Consider the following 20,089-nt stretch of genomic DNA (forward strand, 5'->3'; position numbering starts at 1 on the left):
AATCAATGGATAAACATTTTTTTTTCAACATTTTTGTGAATTTTTAAGTAATTTGAGTAAATATTAAATGCATATGTATTTATAATTATTAAATATTATTAATGATAATCTATTACAATAATCTAAATTATTGGGGGTTCCGTTTTTTCCCGACATAAAAATAAAGGGGATTTAATATTGATAATAACATTGAAGACATTGTATGATTATTCCTTAAAGATAAGGTTTTAATAGTAGTAGCCTATTACGTTCTGCCCAATATCTTCAAGTGAAACCGAACTTTTATTTTGACGGGTTGCCGTGAATACCTTACATTTCTGTGTATATGCTATGAGGATAGTTTTTCTCAAATGAAACGGTCAAATGCTCATTAAGTGACTGTCAGAGCAGTTCTGGAGATGTTGTTCATGTATTTATGTCCTCATTTAGTGAGACGACAGACGTTAATATCACCGCAAGCGTCGCGCGCTTCTGTATGAGTAGTGAACAGACCCGCGCGTCTGCGCCATACATTAACACAGAGACACGCAGAAGTCATATTTAAATACACGTTTTGCGGCTTAATATTTACAAATAGGAGTGGGAGTGTGCTCACTTGTGTGTGTGTGTGTGTGTGTGTGTGTGTGCGAACCAAGGCGGAAATCCGCTGTGCATGTAACGTAGAGACAGAAATGACATGCCGTCGTGCAAATAAGATAAATAACATAAGGCTGTTCAGTTTGTTTAATAAAAGAACAAGGTATAGACCTGTTCTATAGGGAAGGCAACATTGAATGACTTCTTTTGTGGTCTGGCGCTATAGAGAAAATAAAATTAAATAAAATTAACTTGACCTTCAAGGGGGGCGGGGTGCCATTGGGGGGGCGGGCCGCCCCCCTAAAATAATGGTAGGGGAAACACTGTTGTACAATATTACATATATACACATCATAAATATAATATTAGTGTGTAATTAAGTAATTTTAGCAAATGGTATATGTATGTAAATATGACTATATATACATGATTTGTATAATATTATACAAATACACACAAATATACTTATTAAATATTATAATTTAGAATTTATAACAATCTAAATGCTTAATAATATTACAATGTTAAATGTATATATTGACATAATATTCTAAAATGTATTCACACACACACACACACACACACACATAATACATTATTAATAAAACTACATTTTATTATAATTAATTAATTTAATTTATATATTTTTATAATTTTATTACATTATCTAAACACTACGATTTAGATAAAGTATTTAAACTATTTAGAAAAGTTTATAAAGTTAATCTGAGTAATTTCTATTAAGAAATACATATGATTATTTATCATGATTACTAACTATTATTTATAGAATAATAAAAATATAGTACCACTATAATATCTAAATGTTAAACATTATTATGATATAAATTATAATAACATTGAATATACATATTATTAAAATGCATATAATCCTATTTTTATGATTACTGATTATTACAGTTCATTCTGGGGTGTCTTTTTATATTTTTATTAACTGGGAAAGAGCTAATAACTTTGTTGTGCTTTTTTTTCCCCATCAAAACTTGTCTGACACAGTGAAAAGATGCAAGAACTACAATACAGAAGCGCATTATGGAAAAATACCAGCGACCACAAGCAATCGAATGAGTGCTAGACCTTTAACGGCAGAGCAGCGTCAGGAAGTGGCTCAAGAGTGCAGCGTCATTTACCAGCCCTGAGTGGATTTAATATTGTTGAACTGGAAATGAATTGGCCCCATTTTCATAAATGAGAGCATTCAAGCATGAACGGGTGGAGGGGGGGTTCATATCTGAGGTGCACAGAGGCAGGAGGAGATGATGGCGTTTTAAATGGAGTTTGAAATGGCAGGTTTACCCGTGGAGTGGAGGACAGGCTCTGCACGACGAAGACCACGGGACTGGCCGCTGCTTTGATAGCCTGTACTGCCTCCTCATGGCTGGCGTTCTGCAAATCCACTCCACAAACCTATTTATCACAGAGGATGGAGAAAAAAAGAGAGGACAGAGGGAGGAGAAGGAGATAAGAGAGGATTTAAAGGGGACTTGCATTTAAAAGCAGGATTTTCAAAAAACAGGTTATTGAGACCATTATGTCCCAACCATGTGCACATAATAATAAGGTAATTTATATAAGGTATAGTAGCAACAGTAATGGAAACTCAATTAGAGCCATTTCAGGTGCATGAAAGCAGTCCAAGCAGATTCATGGATAAATAAAAGCTACAAAACAGAATATGGCCCCTTTAAAATGGTTAGGAAGCAGAAAAGAGCAGAATATTAATGTTAACAGATAAAGCGGCTATATTAAGAGCAAGCGTGTCTGAAGGGGTCTGTGTGTGGCTCTCAGACCTGTAAGATCTTGTCTCCTGTTTTAAGGGCACCCGTGCGTCCAGCTGGGCTTTCTGGCAGCACCTGTTTGATGAAAATGCCCTTCAGCTCCTCTCCGTTCTTCAGCCTCTTTATTACGGTGCGGCCGCCCACTATGCTGATACCCAGAGACTCCTTCGGCTTTGGCAACACCTCCACTCTGAGACGAAAAATAAATACATGAATGAATGAATGAAATAAAATGAACAAATTTATTGTTAATTATTATTTTGTTACTTCCTTTCTACAGAAATCTGTTGATTTTGTTGTGTTTTACCTGCGTGGGGGACCCCAGTGACTGAACGCGGGCGTCTCCTCACCTTCTCCCTCCTCTCTTTCAGGCAGATCACTGCGGATAATACATTTACCGTATAGTTAAAATAATAAGCATCATACCTAAATTTAACCATCAAATTCTAAAATACCAATGATTAGTAATGCCAAAAAGGTCACATCTACCTGTGGCCTTCTCTGATTGAACCGGCAGCCCCCTGGTTTCTTCTCTTCCTGCTGCGAGAGGAAGTGCACTGTGCAGATCTGCAGAGAAAAACAAGTATTACAGTCACAGAGTCAGCCTTAGTCACATATATTAGACTGAATCAGACTCATCAGGCTTACGCAGAATAAACAGGCATTCTGACTTAATCACACTCGCATTAATCATCTCAGATCTGAGTTCACAAAAGCAAGTGAAATTATTTCTTAAATATTTCACTTGATTAAACAGCAAGAAAAAATTAATTCCAGTGTAATATCAGGGAAGAATAAAGTATGATTAATAATGGATAAAGAAGAGCAGAGAAATTCAGAGTCATCCAACAGGCTTTTTTCATTTAAAATCTCTGATACAAAAACATAACAAAATCAACACATTATTTTCTGTTCCTATTAAAATCAATTGAGCTACATAAACAGAGCTAGTGCATACAACTAAAACATATATTTTTAATTTATGTTTTGAGCTGCACAAATTAAATAGAAGATGCTCTATAATTCAAATAATAATAATAAAACATTACAGTAAATTATTATATTTATTATACAAAATACATTATATTATTATTTCATAGTGTTAAAATACATTATTTAATGAAATTCTACACTAATAAAATTAATAATAATAATAATAATAATAATAATAACACATACATATACACGCTTGCTTTTGTGAAAAGTGGGGACATCCCATAGGCGTAATGGTTTTTATACTGTACAAACTGTATGTGCTATTGCCCTACACCAACCCTACACCTAACCCTACCCCTTACAGGAAACTTTGTGCTATTTCAGATTTTCAATACACTCCATTCTGTGTGATTTATAAGCTTTTTGACATGTGGGGACATGGGGCAATGTCCTGAAAAGTCACCTTCTCCTTGTAATACCTATGTTATACCCTTGTCATTATACAAATGTATGCCCTCATTTGTCACAAAAACGCACGCACACACACACACACATACACATACATATACATATATACACACACAAACATATACATATATATATATATATATATATATATATATATATATATATATATATATATATATATATATATATATATATATATATATATTATTATAATATTTATAATTTAAAATAATTAATATTTCCACAGTAAATAATAAACATTTTCATAATAAATATTTGTATTATATAGTAAAATATTTTCACAGTAAATAAAATAATTAGTTAGTTATTAATTTCCAAAAACATGTGCCCAAACAAAACAAAAAACAAAAAATATTCTCACACACTCTATAACACTGTTGTCATAAACAGCTGGCCGAGTCTCAGCTGCGTTTCACACCAATTTGACACCTTTCATCGTGTGGTTTAAAACGGTGTTTTATATCCTTTTCTCACCTTTTCCTCAATTTCTCTACCACACCTGGGTTATAGCGCCATGTTAGCACAGATTATCATAATTAACTCATTTTCATAATTAAGGAAAGCATGATCATTTTCTAATACTAGAAACACAGTAACATTAAAAAAGCATAAAAGCACAAATCTTTAAATTATTATTAACACCACAAACTGCTTAATTTGAATAGCTTATTTTTTACATCTTTAAAATTCTAGTTTTGTAACAGCCCTTGTTAATATTTAAGCACCACATTTGTCCAGCAGGTGGCATTATAGCTCTATTAGAAAACATCACTGTAATTAAAATTCACAGGGCACCAATCTTAATGAACACATGCACAAAAATTAATTTAAGTCATAATGACTGTGTGTTTTTAAAACGTTGTTACCTGCTATCTGCAAGTGTATTCATAAATAATAACAGCATGTCAATTTATTTATAAATAGAACTTAGTTGAGTGATGGATACAGATGTGTGTGTGTGTTTGTGTGTTTATTATAGATGGAGACTCACTCAGTGTCTGTGTCAGTCAAAGTAAGTTCTGAGCCTTCGTTTCTGGAGTCAGAGTCTGCCTCGCTGTCTGCTGCCTCTATCCATGTGGCCGACTGACCTGAGAACAAATGTTTAAATGTCAAACTGCAATGAGCTAGAGTATATTAATACTGAAAAAAGCCTTGTTTTAAAGGGATAGTTCACCCAAAAATGTCATGTTGTTCTAAACCCATAAGACCTTTGGTTCATTTCAGAAAACAAATTAAGATATTTTTGATGAAATCCGAGAGCTTTCTGACCCTCCGTAGACAGCGATGGAACTGATACGTTCAAGGCCCAGAAAGGTAGTAAGGACATCATTAAAATAGTCCATGTGACATCAGCGGTTCATCGCTGTCTATGGAGGGTCAGAAAGCTCTCGGATTTCATCAAAAATATCTTAATTTGTGCTCCGAAGGTGAACGAAGGTCTTACGGGTTTGGAACGGCATGAGGGCGAGTAATTAATGACAGAATTTTCATTTTTGGGTGAACTATCTCTTTAAAGACGAACACTCACTCAGGGGAATTTGTGGGAGCTGCATCTGAATCTTCTCAAAGCTTGTGCAAAGCTCACTGTCCTCCTCTGTGAACTGAACAAGAGAGTTCAATATACCCTGAAATAAAAAGAAATTATATCTTGAATATTCTTAATAACGAACACTAAGCCAATTTTCAGAGCTTTTAGGATGTTAAGCATCCTCATTAATTTAATGCATTCTTTTGTTTGTAATTTTGTTAGTGTATGGTATTACTTGCTATAATGGATTTCATTTAAATGTATGTAAACAAAACATATTTAATGTAAAACCTGTTCTTGTGTATCAGGTTGAGAGTTGAACTGATAGAGGCTGTTGGAACTGATAGATGGTGTTGGTTCTTCCCAGGAGCGAGACTTCTCACTGAAGTATGAAGGCAGATTGTCGACCTTGGGGCTCTCTTGATCCTTCATGGTGTCCATCTCCTGCTCTTCATCATCTTCATCTACAGCCATCTCTCGCTCCAGGCCAGGCAGGAGGTCAACGATGGTGAGGGGAGAGGCATAGCGGGGTTCAGCATCCAGGATAAGCTCTGGCTCCTCGTCCAGATCGTCAGATAAGACAGAGCCGTTTCCAAAGTCCTACCCCATCAAGAAAACGATTTTTTTCACTTAAATTTCAGTATGTTTCTCACACAAAGCTAAGAAAATGTTAGAAGATACAATTATCATTATTTTTACTTTTATTTTTTGTGATTTGGAGTAGTGTTTTGTTCTACTATTTTACCATGTTGTAGTGCATTGAGTGTAAGAAAGGTGCACTACAAATAAAATGTATTATTATTATTTATTAGAAGAGTTGTATGAACCCTTTTATGGTGTATTTTTTAAACTTGGTAGTATAGATCCACCATTTTTCTATATGGAAAAGAGCTACTTTAGTGTTAAAAATCAGAATTTTTAGGGAAAATATTTCTTTAACTCCACACTGATAATAGTATATAAGCTAATTTTTGTGGAATTTGACCCTGCAACCTTCTGGCAACCAATCGAAAATTTTGAACCATAAGGCAAAAAGTTCATAAAAGTGCTAAAAATGTGATCTGTAGTCAAAACAATTCCCAAGAGCTGCACTAAACTCAGTCTAAGCCCTGTTAAAGTGTTCATATTTATATCATTCATGCTCACAAATGTCATCTTTAGTTGATTCTTGGCAAACTAGCCCAAGAATTGAACTAAACTCATTAAAAGTGTTCATATTTACATAATTTGTGCACAAAATATCATCTTTAGTTTATTCTTAGCAAACTAATCCAAGAGTTTAACTAAACTCAGTGTAAACTTGTTAAACACTCATATTTATATAATTTGTGTTCAAAAATGTCACCTTTAGTTGATTCTTGGCAAACTAGTCCAAGAGTTTAACTAAACTCAGTCCAAACTCGTCTAACTTTGTATTACTTTCTGAGGAGATCATTTTCGGTTGAAAAATCCCTTTAAATCGCACTTTGATAGTAATTTAGAAATTGATTCTTAAGGGATTTGAACCCACAAACTTTCGGCAACCAACCTAAATCCTGAACCACCAAATACAAGCTAAAATGATTTCATAAGCTCTTAAAAAAGCACTGTATTAAACTCAGTTTAAACCTGCCCAACTTTGTTTCATTTTTGAGTCAATTCCCCCCCATACCGAAACTCTTGACAACGAAACCCTATGCTACATTATACCCCCTTTTAACATTCCTCCCCCCTAAATCACCGCTAACAGAAACGTCTGATGTTGGAGTGGGCGTGGAGGGTAGAGACATCTCACCTCCTGTCTGTCTGCTGCATACAAAGCAGCTCTTTCTATCCCTGCAACAGGGTGCCGGAGCTTGTCCTCCTCTCCCTCTTCCACACACTTACGGATCATAAGAGCTGAAAGCGCACTTTTCCCCCGCGTCGCTCCAACAAGCCGACTCAGCGCCTTTCTCACTCGTCCCCCCACCCTTGCAGCGAGCAGAACCAATTTGCCATGAAAAATGTGCAGAGTCTAAAATCTTAATGGCGCAATTAGTCTCGTTTTGAGTAGATTTACGGCAGCACTTGACTCGGCCGCCTCAATTACATCTTTGCTAAAATTCAAGGATAATACGGTACATTTCAAAGGCCCATAGAGGGGGTCATGCATCACCTCCAAAAAGATCCCTCTCATGAGGCTCGCTCATTTGTTCCTCTTTTTCCTCGCTCATCTTCTTTTGCTCGAGCTCTTTTTCTTTCTGGCTTCAGCATATGCTCTCTTTGTTAATAATAACTGCAGTTGGGTTCCTTTGCTACATATTGATGGACATAAGTGTGTTTTCGGGTCATGACAACAACAAAATATTTAGCCTAATTTTAGCTTACTAACTTCTGCTTTTGTTAAAACTAGCTTAATATTGTATTTTTAAATCCTGTTTTCACAAAAATAGATCAATCTATAATTGGCTATAATCAATCTATAGTTTTCAGTGTCACATGATCCTTCAGAAATCATTCCAATATGCTGATTTGCTGTTCAAGAAACATTATTATTATCAATGCTGAAAACAGTTATAGCATAACATTTTGGTGGAAACCATGATAATTTCTTTTTTTTTTTTCAGGATTCTTTGATGATTAGAAAGTTCAAAATAACAGCATTTATTTAAAACGGAAGTCTTTTGTAAATCTCTACTGTCATTTTTGATCAATTTAATGCATCACTGCTGAATAAAAGTATTAATTGCTTTCAAAAAATTGAGCCAAAGGTGTATTTGGAATACCTCTTGCATTGATGGGAGAGTGACGTCCTGCTTTGCCGCTGGTTGCTCATCGGCACCCTCTACAGGCCAAGATGACTGCTGCCCACTACATCTGTCCTCTGGCTGTGCAGTTCACAGACACAAAACAATGCAAAATATCAATTCTAAATAAACTTGACTAAATGGACATATCACATGTAGCACTGTGTCAATAGCAGGATGAGTCAACCATTTTACTACAAGCCAAACAAGCTTTTATTATGCTTATCTGACAGTGTTACAGTAACCTAATTCATGTTTATTGTAAACATCTGATTTACAAGGCACTCTGTTTTAGGGGAAACAAATTAAGCAAATAATTGTGAAAAATAAGATATAGTCATATTATGAGATATAAAGTCACACTGTGGTGGAAAAAAGACACCGTAAATACTATAAAGATCCACAAATCAAAGTGATACTATGAAGAAATACCCAACAATCTTAAATAGTTTCCCAATTAAACACCTCCAGCACTGAATGTTAACAGGCCATAATTACATATTGGCTCTTACCACCAGCGGTTTCCTGATTCCAAGGTAGACTCTTCCAGGCGGAGCAGATTTGAGAACCTCTACGGCCTGGGCCAGAGAGCATGCGTCTAGCTGAGTGTCATTGACGAAAACCAGCTGGTCACCCGGGAGGAGCCCGCCGTGATTGTCCGCCACCCCTCCAGGCACCACAGAGCGGATGACAATCACAGAACGCGCAACATCCAGAGGGTCCTGCAGAGGGCAATGCAGACCACAGCAAACACATAAATAGAAAAACACAGAAGGGAAAAAAAAAACATGAGAGCAATGCTGACCCTGATTTAACCTTTACATCACAGTCATATCAAAAAGCAGATCAAGAAGACTGCCTTTTGAAGTTTAATTTATTTATGTTTAAATTTGAATACAAACATTTAATTAAAACAGCACCTGTGTAAGCAGAGAATAGAAATTTGCAAACAAGCAGGGTTGCTGGGTCATTCCTGTTATGCAGTACCTTTTGAACCCTACTTGGAAGGAAAAAATGTATATGTATATGTGTGTATATATACACACACACACACACACATACATATATACATATATATATGTGTGTGTGTGTGTGTGTGTGTGTATTTATTTATATTTATATGTATATGTATATACACATACACACACACACTAGTGCTTTCAATCGATTAAATTTTTTTTACTAATTAATAGCACATTTTTCTGAAATTAATCGTGATTAATCCCACCTAACATTAAAGTTTTTAAATATACTTTTATATTGCAATAATTTCACATTCAATCTTCAAATGAATGTACAAACAACAAAGACTGAAGGCCAGTATCACTGATACCAATAGCGATTTCTCTATAAAATTGTCCTCCCCCCCAATATTTAACTATTGACTATAGCCATTCAACATTACAGTATAATTGAGAGATATCAATTTTAACATTTATTACTTTTTAAAAAATTACTTCTAATTTAAGTGAAATTAAAACAATCTTCACATAACCCCATTATAATTAATGTCATATTTACTTATACACATATATATATATACACACACACACACACACACACATACATACATACATATATATATAGCCTACATACTTAAATATTACAAAATTAAAATGTGATGGGAACATGAAAACATACTTCATAATAGGGTTGCACGATATACCAGTACTACGGTAGTATCGCGATACTAAAGCTTAAAAATACCCGTGGTGTCATTGCATTTTTTAAACGGTAGTATCGTCCATACGGTACTTTAAGATATGTTATATGCACGGCGGGAACAGTTTAAAACATTCATTTGAACATGCATGCCAGCAGAAACATTACAAGTTGATTGCCAAATGTCTTTCTGCTGTGCTCTGTGTAGTATAGTCTGTGTGTACGTGTTATATGGTATTGAGTGTTTCCCGACGCTTCAGTTCAGTTTGCAATGAGAAGTGGCACTTGCGTCGGTGTTCATGCTGCAGTTTATCAGAAGAAAAGGTCTGATTCAGACCGTCTGATAAAAAATAGCAGCTCAAGCAAAACTTATTCAACATCATAATATCTTACAAGAAAGTATTCTCACAGCTTTATTCATTTGACCACTTCTAGAACATGTGTAATAGTTTGTTTCTGGAAGCATCTTTGCGATATATATATATATATATATATATATATATATATATATATATATATATATATATATATGATTGATAAGAACAAAGTGCAAAGCCACTATGCTGATGAATGGAATTGCATTCATGATCGCAAAGATGCTTCCAGAAACAAACTATTACACCTGTTCTAGAAGTGGTCAAATGAATATATATATATGTTTTAATATACATGCTGCTAACTTGGAAATTTCAAGATTTCAAGAAAATGCTCCTGACAGTTCAGCAAGACACAAGCAAGAGTCAAGAGTGCTGTTTTTGTTTAATTTCTGTGTTTCTGTGAATGACTCAGTGATTCAATCATGAACACTTGCTGCCACCTACTGGCGGTTTTAAGTTTCCCATCTAAAAGAAGGCATTTTACATTCTTTTCAAACATATTTCTATATTCAGAGTTTTATATTTAAAACATTAATCTCATAACATTATTTATGCAATTATAAATAAAGTCTAAATGTATAAACACCACATCTAAATGTCACTTTATGCAGCTTCTGTGCAGTGCTAAGATGAGTTTTGTTTAGATCATTTCACGGATAACTATAGCCAGTCATTCATTCACATTAATGAAGTATTCAGAGAAAAATCTTGTCTGTTTTCATTTACATCTATTCGTTTATGAATTTTTATTCATTTTGTAGAATTGAATTTTAAATTAACACAATACTGCACGGTATCGTGATACTTCAGCTGGTATAGTATCGCAAGACATTTTTATGGTATCGTGACAACCCTACTTCATAACAGGAATGAACCGGCAACCCTTGCATTAAAATCTGCTTCTAAAAGAGCGTGACTAACTTGCTGGAAGGCCAAATGAGGCCAACTTCCCACTTCAACATCCCAAGTGCTACGGTATCAATCACATCTCTGGGGATCTCTGCCGTAAAACTGCAATTCAACCGATTTGATGTCTCCAACAATATATTTCATGACCCATATGGGCGGCTTTTATGTGGCGAATGACAATATAAAAGTGATTAACAAGTAGTTATTTGAGAGTAAAAACTGAAGCGGGAGCGCAGTCATTAGTAATCTCATCTATCTGCCCGTGAACATTTATGACCAACTGTGTCAAACGACCTGACGAACGGATGATACTTGCATTTTTTGAGATTTCTGATACGAATCTCTTCTTCTGTAATGTTAAAAATGAAAAGTATGTTGTTTTTGAGTTATTACAGCATCTGCAGTTGACACCATTTTTGGACAAGGCCACAAAAGACATGTCAAATGTCAAGGTTCAGACCACAATGACCACTCAGAAAAGGAGATAACATATTATTGACATGGATTTTTTTTTTTTTTTACAGCAGAGGTCCTGAGTGAAACTGTGGACACCAGACCAGGAAATTTCACCCAGCCCAACCATAAAAAGTGGGTCAGCAAGCCCAGCAATTATTGCCCCCTGATTACCCAGTGAGCCACTGCTGCACGGTAAGCAGACGAGAAGAGAAAAGCAATTTCAGAGCGAGAGGAACTGAGGCCTGCTAGAAGGGAAAGAAAGAGAAAAAAAAAAGACAGGAAAAAGTTGGAGAGAGGATTTGAAGTTCCACTCCAGCTGGCGCTTTAGGAGGACACAGGCTGCATTGTCCGGCTGCCGGGTTCCAGCCAAGCGTGCTTTGCTTTCCAAGCCCTGCTCTCATCCCACATGGCCAGTGATGTCAGTAGAGCAGCTTTTATATGAGAAAAAAACCAAGAGGAACGGGCCAGCACAGGGGGCTCCTAATATGACAATACGTCACCTGCTACGGAATAAAGATACCGATCAGAATGGATGTTCACATGAGAGATGGAAAGAAAGTGAGCAAGGTTGCTCCATTTCTTATTCATGTTTCCATCTGAGTACACATATGACTTAGATGGCGTACAGTACATGGCTCATTGGGGGAGCAGCTGTCCATGTTCCATGTTACAGGTGTGAAGAATATCTCCGGATCCAAAGAAAACGACAATCCCAGAAGTCCCTGGCGGGTGGTGAGTTTCCACACAACCACTGACAGCTAAAAATAGTCAGTCAAAACTGGATTAAATTAGTTTAGGTCAACGCCAACGGACCCTTCATGATGTTTTCCTGTGGTCTACATAACCTTAATTGTGGTTGAAACTGTCGGCGAGCTAACGGATGGGTAGGAGCATTGGCGGCTGGAATGGATCTCCCATATTTCTTGCTGGGCTAAGGTTCGCTACTGTCTCCTCCAAGTGCCGAACGTTCCCTTGGCTGGCCCTGCTTGTCGAACGGGTTGAAATTCTTCAGCGTGGTGTCAGGCGGACAGTAAATCTGCTGTTTCACAGGAATCAACGGCAGGCCAAGTCATCTGTTTTGCTCCTGCGCTCTGCCTCACCTTCAATCTTGCTGAACAGAATACCAGGAACTCCAGGACGTCTGTCTTTTGCTTTCTTATCTCTTTTAATCCTTCTTTTGGTTGTTTTCACTGTAGTTGCTTTGAGAAAAGAACAGAGTGCCCACTTCCACAGCATGGACGAGGAAATTATAAAATTACATAAAGAACTTGAAACTACACTTTTAAAAATAAAGGTTCTGGCATCTATGGTTCCATGAAGAACATTCAAAATCCATGGAATCTTTCCATTGCACAAAGATGCTTTGTAGTGGAAAAAGGTCTTTCGTTCATTAAAAGTTCACACTAAGAAAAAAATGATTCTTTTAAGATCTGTTCATTGACTCTCGAACGATCAGGCCACATCTGCCCAAATGTTGCCATTCTAGATTCGAAAAATATCTTGACATTCAGAAGTAAAATAAATGGATGGCAGAATGGTACTCACTTTGTGTGCTTTGACAATTATTCACTGCTTTCTTGCTAGTAGCTATGACACTAATATTGACAAGTGCATTGAAGTCTTAACGCAAGCCACATGAAAGCACGAGGAGGAACAATGCATAAGCTGTTTTTTATTTTAAAGCTTACAGCTGCGGGCAGCTGTTTGGCATAACAACAGGTGGCACAGACAGTGCAAGCATGACAATGGTAGTAAATCCAGACACTTCTTTCTTTGAATCTGCTACAAACTGGATCCTAACATTGGAAGACGCTATTTCGAAATGACAACACAATGTTAGAATAACTGTTCATGGCTGAAAAGCACAATGCACATCCATCTTTAACATATTAACATTCAGGACCGTGTCCTGTAGTCGATTTGGTAGCTTATTTTCCTGCGACGGTAATAAAATAGCTCTTGGTCAGTTTCTGCAGCTTTAGGCCACAGAATAAATAAACAACAATAAATAAATAATAACGCTCTGGGATGATTTATGACTCCCCTTCAAAACATTCACTGGATGAGACTAAATGCTGTATTGATGTGCAGGTTAGGTGCTTTGAACCATCAAAATGATTCAAAAAAGCATTCTCTCAGATCTCTTCTCCTTGGACGGCATGAATTATTGGAGCCATACATTCACTAACGATGTATCAAATAAATTTGTTTTGCACGCTGAGAGTTCACAGCCCACTTGCAAAAAACCTTTCATATAAATGTATACAATTTCATGGAAAATGGCATTTGGAAATGCAAGAACCTTTGGAGAACATGTTGCAGATCAAATTCTTCTTGTTCTTCATGCTATAATTTTACTCAACACATTTTTGTGAACGGAGACATTTCTCTTTTTGAGGCTGGTGTAGGGCCGACATCCTACCCAAACAGAAAGCTACGTTCCCTATGGGCAGCTTACATCTACCCTAAACCCTTTGCGGGAGAGCTGCTCAATCATATTTCAGTTGAGCCTGGCTCCATCATGACTTCATACTTCAATTGTTAACGAAAACTCATAGTAATGACTTTTAAATGGCCATGAGAGTACAATCCTACTTGAAACAAAACCACCACAGCCCGACCCTTCAGATCAGTTGTTTGGCTTCAAGACGACCTTCATTAATCTCCATTACCAGGATGGCTAGTACTACCAAGGGGGTCCTTCTCATGTTGCCATGTAGCTTTTCTTACTTCAAGATCTCCTTCTTGTCAGAGCAAAAAACCGAGGCGTGACTCCAAATGATTTTGCCGTTGCCACCTCACGTCATTCACGCAGTCAGGGGTGTCATTTAGAGAAGAAAAACTCCCTCGTTTCCAGCTGTCAGTATGACCGTGGGCTCCCATCAATCTAGCTGCGGTTACAAGGTCTCCTTGCGTTGGGGGCAACACTAGAGAAGTAGGAAAGGAGGGCGGTAGAAAGAGGGGGAGATTGAAGGTTCAGGAAGGCTTCGAGCATGTCTGCAGGTCTCGAGGTTGCCTACTCGGCCTTATCAGCTCAGGCCCCTTACTGGAAAGAACGGCAAAATCAATTTCCCCGTTGCAGACTGGAGAAACCCTGGCCTGTGTGCCGCGGGAAACAGAAAAGAAGTCAAGAAGAAAGGTTGAGCGATTCATCCTCCATTAGAAGATTGTAGAAGACCGTACCCATCATTGCATTGTGGGAGTTGCTCACTTTTGTCTTTTTGGAAATTCCTTACAGCTCATACATTTATGGACATTTTAACACTTTTTTTTTTCACAACTCTGCAAATGCTTACACCCCCCTCCTCCTCTGAATCAATTCCCACCCATCATGCATCAGGCCCTCGGGTTGAAAAGCGTTCTTTTCGGTGTAGATAAGCAAGCAGACGGGGCTAGATGGAGGGGGCTCAGCTGGTGCAGAGCACGAAGACTGTGAGTTCGACCGAGGGGAAGCTGCACAGGTCAATATGGCTTCCAATAAACCCCAGGGTGCACCAGCAACTCCTCCAGAAGATCTGCAAAGTAAGCTTTAGCGCTCTTCACGACAATGATCTATGATCCAAGTTGCAGGGCTGCGAAATTCTTCTCCTCTCGCCTTGGTGGGGATGAGATGATCTCAAATTCAGTGTGCCGATGCAGTATTGATGCAATTCGTTTGTACTTGTTCATACTGCAAAAACAAACAAAAACCCCTGCGTGGCTTCATATGATCAAGAAAAAATAAAACAAAGGACATTGAGTCAGCAAAACTTTTTTTTTATCATAGCACATAGCCTATGGACTCTCTCCCGAGTTTCCTCATCCCTCCTCCATCTTCATTCCTTCATTTATCAGTGAGATGAAGAGAAAGAAAGAATTTAAGGGATCACTGCTCAGGTTACCGCCATTAAGCAGCAATGTAATTCTGCCCATGTCGCCGCGGCCCCCATCACTCACTGACGAGGAAAGAAGCATATCTTACCATTAAAACATGATCTCCGTTCAGTTTCGCTACGATGCAGCGGCCATTTATTACAGTCCTGATGAAGTTGCGAAAGCATAGGCATGCTTTTCTCCTGCCAATACTGTTTCCCTGCATGAAATCAATTGGAACCCGTGGCTGGATAATATAAAACACGAGGCGTCCCACAGGACCGGCGGAGTGCAGGTCTGCGGGAGAGGTTCTGCATTCTAAGTGGCCTCATTACATGATCACTTCTGATTCAGGATCAACGTGCAGTTATGTACTAACCCTGATTAGAGGGCTAATGAAGGAAGGAGGAAAGCAGCTTTTCGTACTAAGTGAGCAGAGCAAAGGGTTTGACGGCTGGCGCGGGGCCAGATAAACAGCGGCGGCCCTATTTGGAAAGGTTTCACTGCTTTCTTTTGTTCAGTGTCCAATGACTTGTGACATCAACGCACGTTTCCTGTGATCACACTTTTGGAAAGTCAAGGGGGATTAATTGAGTCCAGTCTCCTTTTTCCCCCATTTAAAGGATAGAAAACCGTAAACGTCATTACTTTACTTGGCCTTTTTAGAGTAATTATGCATAATTGGTACCATTTTTGAACAATTTGATTTATTATTTTATCTATTTTTATTACAGTTTTTGCAAGAAAACATTATTCCTATGTTCTAAATGGCATAAAACTTCTTGTATTACTTAAACCTAAGCTTAACATACAGTTTCATAACATGCAAACTTGCAATTATTTTGTAGATATATATATATATAGCTTTACATGTGCAATCCATTTTTTCCCACAAACTTGAATTATATGAAGACTTTACATACATTGTTTCATATAATATTTTATAATGATATTAAGTCAACTGTAAGTCACTTTGGATAAAAGCATCTGCCAAATGAATAAATGAAAATGTAAATGTAAATGTTTTTAAAACATAACAGACCACGAAGACTTCATCATAATACTTAATACCTCTTATATCAGTTTGCATAATGAATTTTGATTGGTCTTGTTTTTACTGCATATATTTATTCAAGTATAGCCATATTTACAGTGCAAGGTGACTGTGTTGGTTCTTCCATGCAGATGATACAAAACAACGCTTCTTGAAATGTAAATCTAGTTTTCTATGGTTTTTCTCAGAGACAAAGATAAATATGAAGTTACTCTCTCCAAAAAAAGGTTTAAAAAAAAAAGACAAAAAAAACAAAGAAATGAGTTAATTCCCCACCTGGTAGTCTAGTATGCTGAAGCCGAGACCTCGTTCTCCTTTCTCTAGTTCTAGCACCTGCACATTCGGAGACCACAGAGCCAATTCCCCTTCATCCTCCTCTTCTTCTTCGTCGTCATCCTTCTCCTCGTCCATCTGCTCTTTCTCAGGGCTGCTTGGCTCTAGAGGCTCTTCATCGTTAACCTCCTGCTCCACTGCTGTAGCCTGATGGGCCTGAAAAGAAAAGCACAAAACACGATGAGATAGTAGTGGTTCTCAATTGGGTTGCAGGTCTGTTCTGGTGGGGTTACTTAAAGTCTCAATCAAACTATGACTTTAAAAGGCAAGTCTATATAATGTTACAAATTTTTCATATTGTAATTGAACTTTCTGAGATTTTATTTACTTTTTTTACTTTGTTTTTTACTTTTGTACAATAAACTACTTTTAAATCTAGAACCTGAAGCAAAACCAGCAGAGAACAACTGAGCTAAAATCCAGTTGTAAAATTTTATTACAGGATATGAACAAACCTGAAACTCTTCCCTCATGCTGTTGCGTAGACTTGTATCTTTGGCAAACATGGAGAGGTTATTCTCAATCTGTAAAATTATTACAAAATGAGCAGGCATATATTATTTTGCAGTTTTGTTTCAAATTATCGGCCAATGCAGAGCAACTTGCCAAAGCCAATTTTGACTTGCAGTTGATGAGTGTTAATTTTGGACTCTCTTGTGGGTATGTATTCAGTACCTGCTCCTGTAGGCTGGCTGAGGGGCTGGATGAGTGCCACTCTTCAGATTCAGGGTGGTATTCACTGCCCTCTTCAGCGAGGCGTCTGCAGCAAACCAAAGTAAAGGGAGGAGGAACCTCTCGGAGGAATGCAACAGCCTCTCGTCTGGATTTCCCATACAACTGCACGCCATTCACCTGCAAATACAACAAAATTTTATTGGGAGAAACTTCACCACAAACATACAGAAAATCTATCACTGCACGGTTTCCACAATCAAACACTTTGGGTACAAAAACAAGGTCACTTATAAAGTGTAACTTTCTTTGACAAGGATGTAAGAAATCATATTAAAATCCTATGGGGTGCTTATTAGGTTGGTGACTATATTGCACACTGTCTCTGTGGCATTCACTGGCCATCTTTGATTGGCATTTCATGGAGCGGGCAAGCCTGAAGCTGCTATGGTGAGTGGGGGCGGCACTGTGCCATCTGCCCAAAACAGGAGGAAACCATGGTCTCCACACATCATTTGCCTTATACAGACACACACACACACACACACACACACACATACACACCATCACTGTACCACTGGGCTTCTAAGCATCTAGCAAGGCCAAGAGGTGTACATTAGGATGTTTAGGTTACACTGAAATATGGGATTTTCATAAATGATTCTTCAGAGCCTCCAACAAATGCACTGGCCCCAGGACGTAGCCTTGAGGTACGCCACATCTCTCTATAAGCCACTTCCCCTGCAGCCCTGCAAATCTCCCCTGCTTTAACCATCCAGGCTCCTGCCAACAGCAACAGGCTGAAGGCACAGCGGCCCTCGGCCACCAGACCAGGTGGGAGGGGGAAGTTTAGCGGGAAGGGGGCAGGAAGCAAGGCCAGTGGGGAGGTTAGGGCAGGGGACAGTCATGCAGATGGCCTCGGTCAGACTCAGGAGCCCTCCTGCCAGAACATCCACGAGCCAGCAGCAGCAGCAGCAGCAAGCCTTCCTGGAGGCTTGGTGCTGGCAGGATGCAAAGGTCAGTGTTATTAAAGCAACCGAGAAGAGGCTCACCAAAGTAAGCCAAGAGCAAAACTGCAGGCTGGCCAAACCCTGAGAGCCCACGTAACCATAATGCCAAATAGTGAGGGTGCAGGGAAGAAACACATCGGCAGTGTAGATGCTGTTTAATGCACTTTAAAATGACTTTACCTCCAGAAGTTCATCCTCTGGTCGAAGCAGCCCATGTTTTGCCACTGGACCCTCAGGAGCCACTGTGGAAATGTAGTGATGTCCATCAAAAGAGTCTAGTTCCACGCCCAAGCGCATCGTGTGTATTGGGAGAAGCTGTAGAAACATCATTTTATGTGAGATTTAATATATATCTTGATATTTAAGTGTTTGCTCAAAAAGGGTTTCTTCAAAATGCTAAAACACAGTAAAATCAAAATTCCACATTTCCAAACACAAGGATGAAATATTTTTTTTCTTTATATGCACTAATATTACGCTATATTTTTACTGAAACACTTGAAAATATTAAAAGCTAGGTGGGGACTTAATAATAAGACTTTTTTGTGTGATCATTCAAACAAATTGTTCAGGAATTTGAATTGATTCATTGCAACAAATTGATTCACAGAAATGAATTAAACGTATAAGCTTGTGAGGAGCTAAAAACCATCCTGATATCTTAATGTTCTCATACTTGCAAGTCATGAGACAAAGAAGGATTACATGTGACCAACTCGCTACCATCTCCACTATATATTATGAATAATTGATACATCGCCCGGCCCTACTATAGAGACGAATTAACAAATGAATGAATTATAAATTATGCTGTTTCCACGTTACCTTAGAATACTTCTGCAGCTCAATGTCATCATCTATGACAGGGTCAAGCTGTACAACCTGTAAAAATAAAATAAAATGCAAATAAAACGTGAAAAAAAAATGTGAAAAAAAAATCTAAAATTTCTCCATAGTGGTAACCTCAAAGCAGTCAACATACTCCCTTTATGGTAAATAAACCCAAACAACAGTGTGTCAGCACATGAACTCAAATCCAATAGGAGTCAACTGAGGCAATCTACAGCCAGATTTAGCTGGTCGATCGAACATATCTTATCACAGCATGCGTAAGTGCTGGCGGTTCTTGCTGATGTGCAGTTTGCTTCATGTTTAATTGAGAGCCGCACTTAGCATCTGTTAACATTACTTCCACTAGATTTTTGCTTACCATAACATCGTAATGTGGACCGAGAGCCTGCTCCCATTTAGCGCGAAGCTCCATCTCCGTCAGCAGGGCCGGCTCTTGCACTACAACACACACAATAATGAGAGCAGCGTTTAAAGTCAATTACCGCCATTTGGGTGCCCACTGTCCGTGACAGAGTGAGTGGAAACGTATGACATTAATGTCAGGTGCCGCATACTAGCATGGGATTGATGTCAAGCTGACGAATGAATATAATCAGAGGGCCGAGAGTGTGCTGAGGGCAAGAGTTGAGAGAGGAGTCAGCAGTGATACTGCAGAAAAAGACAACGGGACGCCTGGGAACAGTATCGGCTGGAAGCCCAAAGGGCAATGGAGGCAAATAAATGGGTGGAACAGCTTTTATGGGCACTTGTGACCCTTAACTATGATGTGGGGCAGAAGTAGTAGGGGGTTGCAGAGAAATATGCTCTGGCTAAGAAAAA

The 20,089-nt window shown here is 38.1% G+C and overlaps 1 protein-coding gene across 6 annotated transcripts in view; it reads right to left on the reverse strand.

The window, feature by feature from the left end:
- Window positions 1-20,089, reverse strand: part of patj (PATJ crumbs cell polarity complex component) — a 135,366-nt gene that overhangs the window by 81,786 nt on the left and 33,491 nt on the right. For all 6 annotated transcript variants that reach the window (XM_058760163.1, XM_058760166.1, XM_058760165.1 and 3 more), the window contains exons 14-28: window positions 19,629-19,708; window positions 19,244-19,300; window positions 18,599-18,733; window positions 17,412-17,588; window positions 17,192-17,260; window positions 16,680-16,892; window positions 8,606-8,815; window positions 8,073-8,174; window positions 5,620-5,928; window positions 5,329-5,425; window positions 4,792-4,888; window positions 2,865-2,942; window positions 2,683-2,754; window positions 2,388-2,565; window positions 1,894-2,004 (exon numbers count right to left, since the gene is read on the reverse strand). In XM_058760163.1, the coding sequence (XP_058616146.1) occupies window positions 1,894-2,004; window positions 2,388-2,565; window positions 2,683-2,754; window positions 2,865-2,942; window positions 4,792-4,888; window positions 5,329-5,425; window positions 5,620-5,928; window positions 8,073-8,174; window positions 8,606-8,815; window positions 16,680-16,892; window positions 17,192-17,260; window positions 17,412-17,588; window positions 18,599-18,733; window positions 19,244-19,300; window positions 19,629-19,708 (1,985 nt within the window). The remainder of the gene's footprint in view (window positions 1-1,893; window positions 2,005-2,387; window positions 2,566-2,682; window positions 2,755-2,864; window positions 2,943-4,791; window positions 4,889-5,328; window positions 5,426-5,619; window positions 5,929-8,072; window positions 8,175-8,605; window positions 8,816-16,679; window positions 16,893-17,191; window positions 17,261-17,411; window positions 17,589-18,598; window positions 18,734-19,243; window positions 19,301-19,628; window positions 19,709-20,089) is intronic.

Source organism: Onychostoma macrolepis, chromosome 22 (genome assembly GCF_012432095.1).
Source record: "Onychostoma macrolepis isolate SWU-2019 chromosome 22, ASM1243209v1, whole genome shotgun sequence".
Lineage (NCBI taxonomy): Eukaryota > Metazoa > Chordata > Actinopteri > Cypriniformes > Cyprinidae > Onychostoma > Onychostoma macrolepis.